Below are 17,456 nucleotides of genomic sequence, written 5' to 3'. Positions count from 1 at the left end.
AAAAAAATTGTTTGAACTTCCTTCTCCATGCAATGCTAGCACTTGCAGTGAAGAACAGTGAGCAAGCAGTCCTGCTAACAATTTGAAAAATTGTTTATTTTATTGTGGTAAGAACACTGAACATGAGGTCTACCCTTCTTACAAAACTTTAAATGTACAATACAGTGTTGTTGCCTATAGGTACAATATTGAAGAACAGATCTCTAGAGCTTATTCATCTTGCCTAACTGAAGCTTTATGTCTGTTTACTAGTAACTCCCCATTTCTCCCTGCCCTCAGCCCCAGGCAACAACCATTCCACACTCTGATTCTGTGAATTTGACTATTTTAGATACCTTATAAGTGGAATCGTGCAGTATTTTATTTTATTTTTTTTTGGCAGTACGCGGGCCTCTCACTGTTGTGGCCTCTCCCGTTGCGGAGCACAGGCTTCGGACGCGCAGGCTCAGCGGCCATGGCTCACGGGCCCAGCCGCTCTGCGGCATGTGGGATCCTACCGGACCGAGGCACAAATCCATGTCCCCTGCATCGGCAGGCAGACTCCCAACCACTGCACGACCAGGGAAGCCCTCCCAGAATTCTTTTATTCGTTTTTCAATCTCTCTTTCTTTTCCTCCTTTCCCTCCCTCCCTTCCTTCCTTTTTCTTTTCTGTTTCTCTCTCTCATGAGCATACACCCTTACCTTTGAAATAAATATAATCAAATAAGTGATACTGAAATGATTTGCATTGCCTCTTCCCTTCATTCTTATTATAAAACAAATGGTATCGATACATTCTTAAATTTTAAAAAAATATCAAATCTGTGATTTTGCTCAGACTCCTAAAGGCTAATCACAGGGAAGAACATAGTTTACTCTGCTTAAGTTGGAATCCTTTTATCTGTTAGAAAACAGTGAGTACTTATCTTTTCTCACAGGACTAACATACCATTTCATGCCCTGCAAATGCTAACAGCTTCCTTGAGCTGAGTCTTTCTAGGGACTTCAGCACTAACCCTGGTGCTCACAGCACTGCCTAAGCTATTGGGCCCCATTGCTGAGTCCCTGGCAGGGGCAGGCTGGGCACTGAACTGAAGCATCCCATAGTGCTCCCAAGGACCATGGCAACAGTGTTTGATAACTGCATCCCATTGTCATAGATGATGGGCAACAAAGTTATTCTCCATTTGCTTCTTTTCCTGAAACCATGTAAGTTACTTAAGTAAAAGATGTTTATTAACCATAATTGTTAAACTCTTTTATCTCCAGTGTAGTAATTTTTAATTAAGAGGGTTGCCAAACTTGTCAGGGTGATTTGAATAGTTACAGACCACAACAGAAGTAAAGTTTCTTCCCCCTCAGGGCTATTATTTCTTAAAAATACTGTGCATGTATTCATTGTATGTGCTAGTATGTGTTATAGTTTAATAAAGCATCTGGGGCTTTCTAGATTTTTGCAAAGGTGAGTTTGGTTTTCTATTATGATGTTGAAATTATTTTTATGAGTGAAAAGTTTAGGTACGTGAGATGTATTGAATAACAACATCAATGTACCAACTAAATCTTACCAATAAGAATATCATTCACCTTTATTTCACTAGTCAATTAGACTAAAAGAGATTCAAGATAATGGAAGAGTTCCAAGCCTCAGTCACTTGGTCCATTCTTTAAATATGTTACTTATAGGCAATGTGGTCCTTTGACTTACATCCTGCTAGAGCAGTACTGGGGAACTGAGTCCATGCCATTAACAATTAAAAACCACATGAAACACAGAATTTCCCACGTTGCTTTCTCTGTTCCTATCAAGGTCAGGCTGTCTAGAGGAGATCCACTCTGCCACCCAGCTGCTTTGAAAACTCAACATTACCTACCGATCTGATTGAGACCTACCCTCAAACGATCTACCCAGAGTACTTAAGGCTAAACTCAAGGTGGATCTTAAGTGCTGGTAAACACAAGGCTAAGTTGTTTGGGAGCTATATTCCTGAATGGCATTTTCTTTTTCCAGCCATACCCCCACTGCGTATTTAAACTTCTCTGGTCAGATTTAGGAACCATGGAAAGTATTAATTAAACCCTAAAACACCTCAAGAGATTGAAAGCCAACACAAAGATACAGTTCCAGGGTGGAATTCGTTCTGTGTTTTGCTTACTATGATTTTCATTTGCCTAGGCTCCCGTCTTGGTTGGAATTCTGTGGGCTCTACTGCTGCTCCATACCTCAAATGCATACCTGTCTGCACTTGCATCCAAATTAGGAAAATCCTTCTTTTTTGCCTTAACATTTTTAAAAAAAAAAAAAAAAAAAAAAAGTTGAGAAAAAAACTAAAGCAACAAGAAAAACAAATTTTAAATAGTTACAAAAGTGCAGAAGCAGAGACATTTCCCAAAGAAATATTAGGTGTCTACTGACAGAGGGAAGGAAATGTCAAAGAGATGGGATGAATACACAGTTTCTGTCTGAGGGTGATAAAAATGTTTTGGAAATAGAGGTAATGATTATACAACATTGTGAGTATAATTAATATCACTGAATTTAAAAACTACATTTAAAGATGGCTAAAATGGCAAATTTGGTGTTACACATATTTTACAACAATTAAAAAAACCCAATATGAGAACCTACTGTATAGCACAGGGAACTCTACTTAATCCTCTGTGGTGACCTAAATGGGAAGGAAATTTTAAAAAAGAGGGGATATATGTATACGTATAACTCATTCACTTTGCTGTACAGCAGAAACTAACACAACATTGTAAAGCAACTATACTCCAATAAAAATTAATTGTAAAACCCCCCAATAATCAAATATAATCAAATACCACTAAATTGCACATTTTAAATGGGTGAGTTGTATTGCATGTGAATTCTATCTTAATAAAGCTATTTTAAAAATGTCATGGAGAGGGGCTTCCCTGGTGGCGCAGTGGTTGAGAGTCCGCCTGCCGATGCTGGAGAAACGGGCTTGTGCCCCGGTCTGGGAAGATCCCACATGCCCCGGGACGGCTGGGCCCGTGAGCCATGGCCGCTGAGCCTGCGCGTCCGGAGCCTATGCTCTGCAACGGGAGAGGCCACAACAGTGAGAGGCCCGCGTACCGGAAAAAAAAAAAAAAAAAAAAAGTCATGGAGAAAGGGAGCATAAAACCTCCTGAAAAACAAAGATCACAAGGTGTTTTAGTTCTAGTCTTCGAGTTTTCATTTTTAAGACTTTGATTTGATCTGCTTCCTCCTACCTGGTACTATCCTTCCCTGGCTGATGTCCCATCTCACTCTACATTGAGAGGAAACCGGATGGCAAAATATTGCTGCTGTTGGAATATGAAGCTTATTTGTTTTAGCACTGCGGCTTCTAGAAATCTTGCCCTTTCCTTCTAATGTTTAAAGAATCATGCTGATCAGTGGCAGGAGTTTCTTTTGATTCTTTATCAAGATGGCGTTTGGGATAACAATAGAAATTCAGTAAGCTGAAGTAAGAAAGGTGTCTGTGATTGGTCATGTTTTTGGCCAGATTTTCCCAAATTCTGACAACACGTAGAAATGAAAATAGCTACTGACAATTGTCTTTGTTAGAGAATTCATTATGGTGTAGTTATAATCCATTTAGGCACTTCAAAAATGCTGATAATAACTTTACCTTAAGTGACAAATAGGAATCGAGGAATCTGCAAAAAAAAGTTATAGTAATTATGACTCATGGATTCCACACCATGAAATCTCACATTTCTGTAATCATTATCTTAGCCTCAAATTCATTAAAACCTATTAACAATTTTAAAATGCTTATTACCAATTTCAAAATTTTCATGTTAAATTTTTATTTTACAATCAATTCCATCAATTGCTTCTTATTTTGGAAGAGACTACAGTACAATGCTGTAGGTTGAGAGAGACACTAACTTATTTGTCATGTAACGTAAATTCAATCTTATTAGCACCATTTCTAAACTTCCTAAAAAGGATTATAACTCTGCCAATGATGCTGCCTTTGTCTTTTAGGCTGTTTGATTTTGTTGTGCAGCTTCTGTTTCCTACCTAAAAAGTCACTGATCAAAGCTTAATATACGAGGAGATGGAAGTAGGGGAGGACCAACAGGAAGAAGAAAGGAGAGTCATTTTATAATTCATCAAGATCAGTAATGCCACCTTATTTTATAAAAAATAAAGCCATGCTTCACAGTGATGATAGAACACTTGGGTGTTTTAATTATGGTTTTAAGTGAAATGATTAACAGAACAAAATTTTCCCTTAGGCAGATTTTCAAATTTTTTCTTGAAATGACTACTGATTTTCCCCCAAATACTTAGGAATTCAAAAATAAAAGGTCAAAAAGGCTTTCTTAGAACAAACTTGTTCTGTTCTTAATGATTCCTCTGGAACCATAGTCAATGAAATCATCTTGAACATAATAGGGTTTGTTCTAGGACAGACTTGCTGATTTCTCATTCCAAGACAAAGACTGAAAAATCCAAACCAAGAAATATTTCTCCCAAACAAACTCTGCACTGTTTGGATGATCCTCTTCTTAGCTGTACTAAAATGCTTGATGGAGTTATTTTTAACCGGGAACAGAACATTCATTCTGGAAAATGTTCAGATCCCTAATTTCTTTTTTAATTTTTTTTGTTTTTTGTGGTACGTGGGCCTCTCACTGCTGTGGCCTCTCCCGTTGCGGAGCACAGGATCCGGACATGCAGGCTCAGCGGCCATGGCTCACGGGCCCAGCCGCTCCGCGGCATGTGGGATCTTCCCGGACCGGGGCACGAACCCGTGTCCCCTGCATCGGCAGGCGGACTCTCAACCACTGCGCCACCAGGGAAGCCCCAGATCCCTAATTTTATAATGAGCAGAAATACATACTTTTGATGAAAGACTATGTAAACTACAGTACTCCGTCGACACTCAGGTACAAAATCAACAGACAGTACATTTTACAGTTTTTAGGAATGAAGGTGAAGTCTTAAATCTGGATCACCTGTATCAATGCGGGAAGAAATGGGGTGCTGGACATCATCTAGATAGAGTTTGTTTCTTTGCTCAGGCACAGTATTTCCTCATAAATAATGAGCCTGGGTCATGCCAAATGGATTCTATGGTTTTTATTGATTGTTATTACTTTTATTAAACAATGTTAGCCATGTAGCATCATTAAAAAACAACTAATACTCTTGGAATATGTACATTCTATTAACTGACATGCCAATCCTATTAACTGATACAAATCAATCCAGTCTTTCATTATAGCAGTTAATTTTCAGATTGCACAAAGATAAGTAATTTATATTCCAAACACAACAATCACCTCTGGGTTAGTCATCCAGTACAATTCACAGAGTCCTATTATACGGCTGCATGTACTTAGAAAGTTTTAGCACAGAGCCAATACAAACAGGGAAGTACCCTTATTCTAATGGTTACTGAGGTGCTAGAGGTGGGTGTCGGCGATGGGGATCCTTCTGAGTTCTACGATCTGGGAGTCAGTCAAGGTGCCTCCCTCCTGGCTGCCTTGACCAGATTCATTATCACTGACACTGATACCAGCTCCTGCAATAGAAAAAGAATAAACACAAAACGCCCAACTATTAGTCCAGCAAATTAACGGTCAAGTTACAGTAAGTCAACACACGTTTACTTCTATTATATTAGTAAAAAGTGAGCTATACATTTAGAATAAATATTATTAATACCTAGCAATTATAAAACTGTATTTTAAATTCCTTTTGGTAGTTTTTATAAGTACAAATTAATTTCTAAAGACATGAATTTGGCTTCTCAATCTTTTTTTCTGTTTCTACATGGCTGACAGGTATAACTTACTCCAAAGAATAGCATTTCTTAATGGGGGGATTACTAAAATAAAAAAGATCAGGCAAGTTGTTAGAATTTTTCAGCAGGGGGGTAGGATTTGCTGTTAGAAAACATATAACCTCCAACCCTACATGTACCAAACCTAGTAAGTCCTTCAGCTGAGACTCAGTGTGGCAGGCATCCGAGAAGAAAACTGTGCACTGACAACACCTGGTATCATATCAGTGCCCAGAAGACACTGGCTCTCAATGACTCAGATCTGCTCCTAAGATAAAAATAATTATGTAACACAGTGCCAAAACAGATCCGCACAAGAATCCCACAAAGCTAGCTGTTAACTGAAGATAGCGCCTGGAATCTCTGTTTTGAGGACGCTCCACTGTTTACTACTTTTTTCACAACTCAGAATAATTCAGAAAACTTGACACGATGTTAGACTAACACCTTGTTGTTTTCTTCTGTAATGTGCAGAGGAACACATAAACACACACACACACACTCTCTCTCTCATGCACACACACACACACACACACAAACACACACGGACTAGGTATGTGGTCACAGGGTGTGCTGTTGGCTGAATCACCAGAGATTACAGTTCCCAGCCCCACCCCCTCTGCTGGGCACAAGACTGCAAACAAGAAGGGAAGTGAAAAACCAGTTGCCTGGGCAGCTGAGACTTCCCTATCTGTCTGACATGTAGGAAAGGCAATTCTGCAGTTAGTAGCTATGGGAAGATAGTGGATTAGCTTCTTCTTAACCTGTTCGGAGATGGAAGCAGGAGCCCACTAATGACCTCTTTCTAGCCAAACCCTCCCTCTTTTGGGTCTCTGTCCTTCCCACCCTCTTTCTGTTAAAGGCTGCTGCTGAAACCCCATTTCCTGGCTTTGTTTCTCTGACACTGCACTGGCCCATCTCATCCACTCATCCATTGACCTGTTGACTCTTTATTTCTTTCCTTTTTCAAATAAATTTATTTATTTATTTTTGGTTGCGTTGGGTCTTCGTTGCTGCGCACAGGCTTCCTCTAGTTGTGGCGAGCGGGGGCTACTCTTCCTTGTGGTGCTCGGGCTTCGCATTGCAGTGGCTTCTCTTGTTGTGGACCACAGGCTCTAGGTGTGTGGGCTTCAGTAGTTGTGGCACGTGGGCTCAGTAGTTGTGGCTCACGGGCTCTAGAGTGCAGGTTCAGTAGTTGTGGCTCGTGGGCTCTAGAGTGCAGGCTCAGTAGTTGTGGCACATGGGTTTAGCTGCTCCGCGGCATGTGGGATCTTCATGGACCAGGGCTCGAACCCGTGTCCCCTACATTGGCAGGTGGATTCTTAACCACTGCGCCACCAGGGAAGTCCTCTGTTGACCCTTTCCAAAGCTATTCTGCTTTCTTTTGCATCTCCTCCTGCGGTCTGACCTCTGGAGGGCTTGTCTTCAGCCCAGCTTCAAGGCACGATCCACCTGATTCTTGCCTGCTCTCTAGCCTAATGTCTCACTAGAGCTGCTGGTCACTCCCTTTCCCCACCGTGTTATTATTCAAGCATTTCTGCCTAGGATGCTCTTTCCCTGCCCCCTCAATGCTTTAGCTTGGCTGCTTCCACTCTTCCTATAAATTATCAACTCAGGTAGTATCCCCTCTGCTACCCTTGGAAACATGATGATTCTCTTTTAAAATTTCAGATTCTCCCATTGGATTATGTCTCTTAGCTAATAGGACAGTGCCCAGCACACTGTGAGTGTTCGGTAAATGTTTGCTCAGTGTATTAATAAATTATGCTCTGCATCCTAGTTCTTGAAAATTCCTCTTCCATTTGTATTGCCTGTTCTGTTCCTCTGATCCATTCTGCATTCCACTGCCTTCTCAAGAACAAACATTAGTTCCTATTGTCAACTGTGTCAGCCTGGAACCCTCTGCCTTGCCTTTCAAGATACTCCTAACCCAGCTGGACCTCACCAGATAGACATATTCCAACTTTTGCCCATTGGAGAGCTTTCTCAAAGTGATTTCTCTTGACTGGTCCTGCAGTGCCATGTAAATCCAGCCTGAGCGTCTTCCTACCTATCCGTCAAGGCCCATTTCCACACCCTTTCACAAATACTTCTTTCACTATTCCTTCAAGCAGGGAGCTGGAGGATGCAATATTTGAAAAGAAATGTCCTAGTTTATACCTGAAAAAATTATTAATCCCATCCCTTTTACTCTCTTGAATTGTCCTGGTATGGATGATAAATTGTAGGGTACCTCTATATATAATGTACATGTAAGTCATGAAGCAAAACATGGCAAACACCTGTGAACTCTTTCCTCAATTAAGAACTAGCATATTACCAATGACAATGTATATTCAAAAATTTAGTTAGTTGCCATGATTTAAAAATGAATACATTTAAAATAAAAAATCAGATTTGGGGTTTCTCTTTAAAAAGCAGAAGACAAGGCAACACTGGGCCTGTATTTCTGGATTATATAAAACAACAACCACCAAAACATGGACCAGGTACTACCTTTTGGTATGCCGCTGTTTTTTATCAGCTCTCTTGAATCAGTTATGGTGTTTGACCCTACATGTGAGTAACATTTGAGTTTGCCACACTGCCTTTGAAGGACAAAGGGCCCATGTTTCTCTGCCAGGGAAGCAGAGGAACTGTCTGACTTAGAAGAACCTCCAAGTGGACCAGTGACACATTGCCATTTTATAAAGAGAAGGTGACTGAGGCCCTGAGGCCTATAGCAGCTTAGATCTCGGTGAGTAACAGAGTTGCCCAATATGGGGTCAACTACAGAGAAACAGAGAGGACCCCAGCATTAGCACCAGGGAAGAGTGGGGTTTAATGAACAAATGAGCACCGACTTCCTCTGATTTCAAGGTTGGCCTGCTCTAAATGCCACTAGGAATGCATAAGCACCTGCCCAGCATGGAGACAAAGCACACTAGAAGTTCTGAACTAAGAGCCTGCTGAGCAGACTGTGAGGGACGAAGCACACTGGGCTGGAAGGTTCAATGTGGGGTGCAGCTTTACAAGCGACTGGGTGTCACCAGCTTGTTCAGTAGCCCAGAGCCCTGGAAGATGTCAGCAAGTTCTAGATACAGCCTCCCCTGAGTCACCACATCTGTATGATCCACCTCGTCCTCCTTTTCAATTTCCTCCCAGTTGACATAAATGCACAATACCCAAATCCTAATCCCTTGCTGAGACTCAGAAAGGACACATTCTACATACAAGTATAACACGGCAGAACTGGGAACACAGCCCAGGTTTCTTGTCTCTTTGTAATTCATTCAATGGTCTAGGAAGGTATTTGGCAGTAAGTATCCTGATTTTCTGCAAGGTATTTTCATGCTTAAATTTTAAGCCAAAAATTCACGAAAAATCCAGCAACTGTGATAACAGTTAACTCTCCCCCTTGGTAGACTGAACGGGCAATGTCAAAGGAACTACAAGTAATAATTCACATTCATCTAGAGTCTCTCCTTTCCTCAACATTTCAAACATGCTTTAATTAGGAAAGCATGATTATTAGTCCTGTTTTACAGACATAGGGACTGAATGGGGATCACAGGTGTTCACTGAGTTGCCCACGTCACACAGCAGGGAAGTCACAGAATGAAGATATCCAACCGGACTTCTTTTCTTTTTAAATTTTTTTAAAAAAATTTTCTTTGTTTGCCTGTGTCGGGTCCTAGTTGAGGCATGCGGGGTCTTCGCTGAGGCGTGTGGGATCTTTTGTTGTGTGGGCTCTTCCTTATGGTGCGTGGGCTCCTCTGTAGTTGTGGTGTGCGGGTTTTCTCTCTGTAGTTGTGGCATGTGGGTTTTCTCTTTGTAGTTGTGGTGTGTGGGTTTTCTCTCTGTAGTTGTGGTGTGAGCTCCAGGGCGTGTGGGCTCTGTAGTCTGTGGCATGTGGGCTCTAGCTGAAGCGCGAGCTCAGTAGTTGTGACACGTGGGCTTAATTGCCCCGCGGCATGTGGGATCTTAGTTCCCTGACCAGGGATCGAACCCGTGTCCCCTGCATTGGAAGGCAGATTCTTTACCACTGGACCACCAGGGAAGTCCCCCAACTGGACTTCTGACCCCAGACGTAGGGTGTTGTCTTTTACATCCTACAGCCTCTTATGGGGGCAGCTCTATTCGTGTGACTTCTTTGTCCCACAGGTTTCACGTGTTCATATTTGTCTATAGAATAAATTTCAAACTCCTTGGCACACATTCAAGCACGAACCTCCCTCACTCAATAGTTATGGTGCAGTGAACACCCAGGTGTTACACAACACATTATGAATAGTTAAAACTGTTTTTAAACATAACAACAAATCGAACCCAACAAATAATTTATACCACATACTGAATTTAAATTCTGCCAGACACTGTGGTAGAATTTTCACATAGACAATCTCCAAACTTCATGAAAACTTACAATAAGAACACTTATTTGATGGGCTTCCCTGGTGGCACAGTGGTTAGGAATCCACCTGCCAATGCAGGGGACACGGGTTCGAGCCCTGGTCCGGGAAGGTCCCACATGCTGCAGAGCAACTAAGCCCATGCACCACAACTACTGAGCCTGCATGCCACAACTACTGAAGCCTGCGCTCCTCGAGCCTGTGCTCCGCAAACAAGAGAAGACACTGCAATGAGAAGCCCACACACTGCAAGGAATAGTAGACCCCGCTCGCCCCAACTAGAGAAAGCCTGCGTGCAGCAACAAAGACCCAATGCAGCCAAAAATAAATAAATAAAATAAATAAAATTTTTAAAAAAGAACATTTGATAAATGAGGAAACTGAAAGGTTGAGTTCCTTACTGAAAGTCACACAGGTAGTTGACTGCAGAGCTAGGATTCCAACACAGAGCTCTCTGAACCCTCTTTGAGCCCATTCTTATTTTCTATGGCCTTTTAAAATGCGGACGTGATACAAAGGTCATACTCCTTCAGTCTTCTTCTGAGGAAAAAAAAAAATCAAAATCTTTCCAAATTTGGGCTTCCCTGGTGGCACAGTGGTTAGGAATCCGTTTGCCAATGCAGGGGGCACAGGTTCGAGTGCTGGTCCAGGAGGATCTCACATGCCACAGAGCAACTAAGCCCGTGCACCACAGCTGCTGAGCCTGCGCTCTAGAGCCCACGAGCTACAACTACTGAGCCCACGTGCCACAACAAGAGAAGCCACTGCAGTGAGAAGCCTGTGTACTGCAACGAAGAGTAGTCCCCACTCGCTACAACTACAGAAAGCCCGTGCACAGCAATGAAGACCCAACGCAGCCAAAAATAAAAAAAACAAAACAAAAAAACAAACAAAACGTTTCCAGTAGGGAAACGTTTACCATGACTTTAGTGTCATTGGTCTGAGGTAAAATAAGGAAGTTAAGGGACTAAGGATGATGGAGAATCAGATTAGTCCCTCTGGGAGAAGCCCCTGTGGAAAAACACCCTGTTTCTAAGCCCAACAGGCTCCCAGTTTGACATTTTCTAGAGTCTTGTCAGCTTTGGATCAACATAAAAATGCCATGATTTAAAAATGAATACATTTAAAATAAAAAATCATTTTTATTACATTAAAATAAAAAAAACACTTCTTGTTAGGGATGTAAATAGAATACATGCCCCTCCATCCTGGACTCACACTCTGTGTAGGCTGAATCTGTTCTAGTTAGCTCTCTACCTTCTCCTCTTTCCTAAATGGAGGCTGTCCCAGGGTGACTGTTCTCATTCTCCCACAGTCCTGGTTGGGGACACTGATGATACATTGGAAAGTTCTATTAAAATAACTAATAATAACCATGGCATCACTAGTCTAGAACTGAGTGTCTCATTTGCCTGTGGAGAGGCTGATGCATTTCAAGAACAACTAATTGAAAGATATGATGTCCTCTTTTTAGAGTGAAATGTGAATTTCTCATAGAAAGATAATTTATTTTAAAAATGAAAAAAGGTCAAGTGTTTTCCTTTGTGTCCTTTTTTTTTGCTTTAAGGAATTCAATATGGCTAAAATTCAAATGGAAAAACAAGTCCATGAGTGGCTTTGGGACAAGGGCTTCTATTTTATACCAATTAAATGAATTTCAAACATAAAATATATTACATTAGGATAAAATTCTGTGTTGGGAGTAGAATGGTAATACAAGTTCAAAGAGAAAAGAGCATAGTGTAAAATCCCCAAATGTAAAAGAAAAGCTTTCTTGTACATATTTAAAATAAAATGAATAGCAGTGGGTATCAAATTGCTCTGGTACTTAGGCCCTTAAACCCTAAAATTTATAATAGAAATGACATTGTTTGATTCTATTTAAACTTATGAAAACCTTTGGATGTTTATTTAGATATATGCAAAGGGTAATATAACTTTTCAAAGTTGTTTAGGGGTTCAGATGAAAAAGACTTGGAAGTCCCACTGTTCCCAGTAGTTGACTTGGAGTGGCCCGCAGTTAAGGTGGACCTGAGATAGGTCAAGGTTTGCAAACTCAAACATCACAGGTGCCAGGGAGGCTCACGTAAATCATTGACACAGGTCGTCTGGTGGGCACTGGACAAACTAAAGAGCTCATGTCCTGTCTAAAGGGGCAGCCATTACTCAGCTCCAATCAAGCAGTGTTGTGTTAGATTTTAAGCACTCTATTGGTAGATTTTTTTTAAAAAACATATTCTGGATTTTTACAGGATATCTCTGAATTTTAAAATTTTGCCACAAAAAATTGTTAAAGTGCAATGAAGGTCAAATAAAACTCCCTGTTGGTCCACATCTGGCCTATGTATCAATTGTGAATTCCACTGTGGATGGAGTGGCAGGTGGACTGCTCCTTTGATTTGACCATATTGTATGATGGAAAGCATCTAGGGGGTGGAACTTGATTATTATCGTACCTTTTCTAAAAATAGAGGGGGCCAGTGTTAGAGACTGCTATTGTGGTCTTTTAAAGTATTTACTTCCTAAAGAGTTTAGTGAACTCTAAGGAATGCTAAACTCAGTCTATAAGTAAGTAAGTCATTCCATACATTCCGGAATGGAATGCATTTAGTACTTGTTATATATATATAGGACCCAGATCTAATTTAATTACGTCGCAAGAATTCATTTTATGCTTCCAGTGCTGTAACATCAACTCACTGCATTGCAGTGCTGGGGACATAATCTACCCTGGGAACTATTTGTAATCTGAAAGCCCCCTTTCAGTCCTAGCTCGAATGGGCATTCTATACAGTTGTTCCTTCCTCCTTCGTGAAACTCTTCTCTCCAGTTTTCATGCTGACCATGCTACAGTGTCCTCTGTGGGACCCTCTTCTATTTACGCTTAAACGTAGGTATCATCTCAGATGTTCTTCTTGTTCCTTTTCCTTTCTCGTGTTTTCCCTTCTTCCCTCTCCCTCCCTCACTTTTCTTCTCATCTCTTAGCTTCCACTCTTCCAGACTAAATTTATTCATCCCCATAGCTTCAAATGTAATCTCTGCATGATGCCTTTCAGACCATTACTTCCAACCCCGATCCCTCGCCAAAGATCCCAACTTGACTCCTGAAGAGCCACCAGGCAGAATGATCAAATTATCCAAGTCTGAACTCATCAGTTTCCCCTTGAAAACAAATAAACAAGCAAATGCTCTATGTATGATCCCTCAGTCACCTAGGTGAGAAGCAGGAGCCTTTGGTGACTGTCCTCTCAGTGTTTCCTCAGCATTCTTCTTGTCCTTTTTCTTTCCACTCACCAGATTTGAGGTCTAAACCTTATTCCCTGGGACCATGGTAAACACCTCTCAGCCTTTCTGATTTTGCTTCTAAATTTATTCTTCAGACTTCCCTAAGAGTTATTTTGCCTCAAAACCAGTGGGAACATGTTGTGCCTCTCCTCAAAAACCTCGATGGCTCACTGAGTTCTATAAAAATCCCATCCCTTAGCATGGCATCTGAAGAGCATTTTAATATTATGCAGGGTATCAGGAAGTCTTCTGCTCCCCCAAATGAATCTATCACTAAATGTATTCTGGAAGCCCCAAGTTAAATTAAGTGAAGTGGTTTTCTTTACTCTAGGACTTTTTAGAGCTGCTAAAATGCTCAAGTGAGTTGTGAATCTCTGCAGTTTCCCAAATATACTTGGTCAGGGGATCCTTTCACCAAGGATGTCTAGGAATATCCCAAGGAGGGTGCTTGCTGAAACCCAGTGGAGGAACTACAGTAACTTATTAACAATGTAGGTAAACTACTTTCTGGGCTTTTCTCCTGCTGCCTGGCTTTACTCACCCTCCCTCCCAGCCACACTGCATGCTTCTTCTCCCCAAGCAGGTCATGCACCTGCAGCCCTGGGCTTTGGCTAATTCTATTCCCTCAGTCTGCAATGCTTTTCTTCCACTCTTTACTTACTTAAGCTCTATATATCTTCAAGAATCAGCTGAGCAGGTTTTTAAAAACATTTCCTTGAATTCTCAATAATTAATAACTCTTTCCACTACTTATTTTACTCTTCTTTATGTCATGTTTATCTAATGTCTACTCCTCCAAGCAAACTCTAAGTTTCATTTTTCTTTCACTCATTCATGAAATGAATTCATTCATTCATTCTCCAACAACATCTACAAAAGGTTTACCAACTGCCAAGCACTGATCTGACATGGGAATATATATATAGTAGCATGCACTTTTGAATAACTATTTCAATAGGTTCATCTGAGCACGGACACATCTTCTTGCATGTTTGTACATCTAGAAATGAAAAAGTTCACTGAACTTTTTCTAACAGTGACAGTTCAACATTTTTCTGAGGGAAAAAAGAAAAGAAAAAAGTTGCATATTTGATCTGAAAACAACTCTCCATTGGGGTCACAGGTTGAATGGAGTTGAACGTATAGGAAGAGCCAATGAAATACTATATATATGATGGCACTTTGAAAACTGTAGAACTATATGAGGCCCATTATGTTGCCTTTGAAAGTTTCTGCTCCAAAGATACTCCATAAGAAATTCTCTTTGGTAGGTCAGAGGCAACACTCTCTCAGGGAGATCACTACCAGATTCTTATGACTCAGCAGTATCTTGGTGTTCTAGCAAGATTCCAGTGCACAGAGAGTTACATCTGGTTAGAGTATTCCTTTTTCTTAAAAGCAAATTGTCAATTATTTTTAGGTTGTCTCATATTTGGTGCCAAGAACAAAATATCCTAGAATTCGGCTGGGATTAGGAATGGGTCATGAGAATTGGGATGTGGTACGGGTGACTGATTGTACTTTTGCAACTTCATGGGAAGAAGATACAAATTGTAGCATAGCGAGAGTGCCTACTTCCAAGGGGGTCTGTGGGTTCACATACCAGTTTTTAATGCAAATATCAAGTCATCAAACTCCTGCGACTCCTCATCGGCTATTAGTGACCCCTGGCCATATCCTCCAGAGGAAGGGAACATGGCGCCATTCTGTGGGCTTGGCTTTAAGTCAGGGCTGGCCTGGCTGGCTTGTCGGAAGGATGCTCTCTCCCAGTCAGGTGGCACCTTTTTGGGTGGGGGTTGGGAGAAAAGGAAACCATAATATGAATACATACATACTTATCCTGAAATCTGTATGAGCTATTTATCTCTGCATCTCATTACAAAGACTAAGTGAAAGGGCCGCTGAACTGTTTAGAATTGACCTTTCATTTTACCTTTGTTCCTTAGAAAAGTATGTCTCTCCATGAGACAGTCTAATCTGGTGATGCTAAACAATTTCTCTACGAGGATTAAACAATTTCTCTACGAGGATTACTTGTAGATTTCTAAGCTGTCATGCGTGGAAGAAGAAAATTATTTTTTAACCCAATCAGTACGTTAAATTTTTTCATAGAATATGTGCAAACAAAGCTGTTAAAAATATAAGAACTGGAGAACCCTCCTAAATCTTTAAGATACAACATATAATTTTAAGTATAGTAGCTATCTATGAGGATATACTGAATTGAAAAGAAAAGCTCTTTGATAGAATGCTAAAGTCCTCCTTTTTAAAAATTAAATGATTAAAAAGATAATTCTATCTTGAAATGAGTAAATGTATTTGCTTCCCTTGTGGTTACTGGTAAACACCCCTTAATCTTTCCTTTCCTAATGCTTTCCCTTCTCTGCGTGGCTTTCTGGAATGTCTCTGCCAGTGCCTCATTGACAGCTGGATCAAGGCCAATTCTAAGCCGCTGAGGAATGCAGAGCACACTTTAGGGTATGCCACTGCGCTCCACCCCCAGTGAACATTTAAGTAGTGGCTCAGGCCAGGAACTGAACTGTCACAGCTGCTGCCTCCCAATATAAGGTTCTCTGAGACACTGCGGGGATGCCTTGCACTGAGAAAAATGATTTGAGTGCTGGAGAAATAAATCTGAGAGAACATGAAACATTAAAGGATTTTACGAAGAAGTGGAACATCTGGACTACCACTGTTCAACACAGTGATGGTTCAATACAGTTCAGTATAGCACTGTGATGCCACAAATGTTTTAGACATTTGTTCTCCATTATGGTAGCTACCAGATATATGTGGCTATGGAACACTAGAATGTGGCCAGGGTGACTGATGAAGTGAATTTTTTTTTTTTTGCGGTACATGGGCCTCTCACTGTCGTGGCCTCTCCTGTTACGGAGCACAGGCTCTGGACGCGCAGGCTCAGCGGCCATGGCTCACAGGCCCAGCCGCTCCACGGCATGTGGGATCTTCCCGGACCGGGGCACGAACCCGTGTCCCCTGCATCGGCAGGCGGACTCTCAACCACTGCGCCACCAGGGAAGCCCTGATGAAGTGAATTTTTATTGTTATTTAATTGTGGCTAGTTTAAATTTAAACAGACATACATGGCTAATGGCTAATGTATAGTCTCGATCTAGACAAATGCTAAACTGGGTAGCCAAGTAAAGAGACAAAAACCATTATTTTAAAGATTTACTCCCACACTGCTGATCTTAAAAATATCTGTTTCTATTGTTATCACCTGGGATGTGAAAATAATTCAGTTTTAAGAGCTTATGGGATATAGAAATGGTGCTAGATTGCTGAACCCTTTAGGGTACTAAACACATATCAAGATTTTTAAATATGGTATTTTATTTGTGATCACTTACCTTAATTTTCGCCTGACATGAATAAAGTTACTTTCTAAATTAACACGGAAGACAAAAAAAAAAATCACTGAGCAGGTAGATTATCTATTTACCTACTTAACTATGTATAAACTGTTTTCTTTTCAGACATATGCACTTTGATTTCCTGCCATTTTTCAGGATGCAAACACAAATACTGTTCGCCTTGGCTCCTTCATACAGAGACACTAACATGGGCTGTGTAAGGAATGGTAGGCAAGCACAACTCAGGCACTGCAGAAATTGTCAGGGACCTGTTTACCATCTCTTCCTGGACAAATGTCTTCAGGTATGTTTCAAAATACAAGCAGTGGTACCAATGCTATGGGTGGCACTACTGAGAGGTTGGTGGCAATGTGATTTAGACACAAGAAGCCAAAATGACGTGGAGGGAGAACATTGGGAGGTTTATTTTTTTGTTGGGATTGAAGTAGTGGATTGGCATGAGTAAAGGAAGAGAGCTGTGAAAATATTTTCAGGAAGAAACAGTATTTGAAAAACCATTTCTGAAGCAGATTCAGTCACTGCCGTAACCAATTAGGAAGCTTTTGAAGAAAGAGCTCTGATTTCCCGGTACAAACTGCTGGTTAATAGAGCTCACAAA

At 40.9% G+C, this 17,456-nt stretch overlaps 1 protein-coding gene across 1 annotated transcript in view; it reads right to left on the bottom strand.

The window, feature by feature from the left end:
- Positions 1-5,066: 5,066 nt before the first annotated feature.
- The window catches only part of ADGRV1 (adhesion G protein-coupled receptor V1), a 564,070-nt gene continuing 551,680 nt past the window's right edge, over positions 5,067-17,456 (bottom strand). Inside the window, exons 89-90 of the mRNA XM_073801943.1 lie at positions 15,067-15,244; positions 5,067-5,526 (exon numbers count right to left, since the gene is read on the bottom strand). Coding sequence (XP_073658044.1) covers positions 5,408-5,526; positions 15,067-15,244 — 297 coding nt within the window. The 3' untranslated portion in view covers positions 5,067-5,407. The remainder of the gene's footprint in view (positions 5,527-15,066; positions 15,245-17,456) is intronic.

Source organism: Tursiops truncatus, chromosome 3 (genome assembly GCF_011762595.2).
Source record: "Tursiops truncatus isolate mTurTru1 chromosome 3, mTurTru1.mat.Y, whole genome shotgun sequence".
Taxonomy (NCBI): domain Eukaryota; kingdom Metazoa; phylum Chordata; class Mammalia; order Artiodactyla; family Delphinidae; genus Tursiops; species Tursiops truncatus.
Note: the sequence above shows the minus strand (reverse complement) of the source record. Positions and strands in the feature narration are given on the sequence as shown.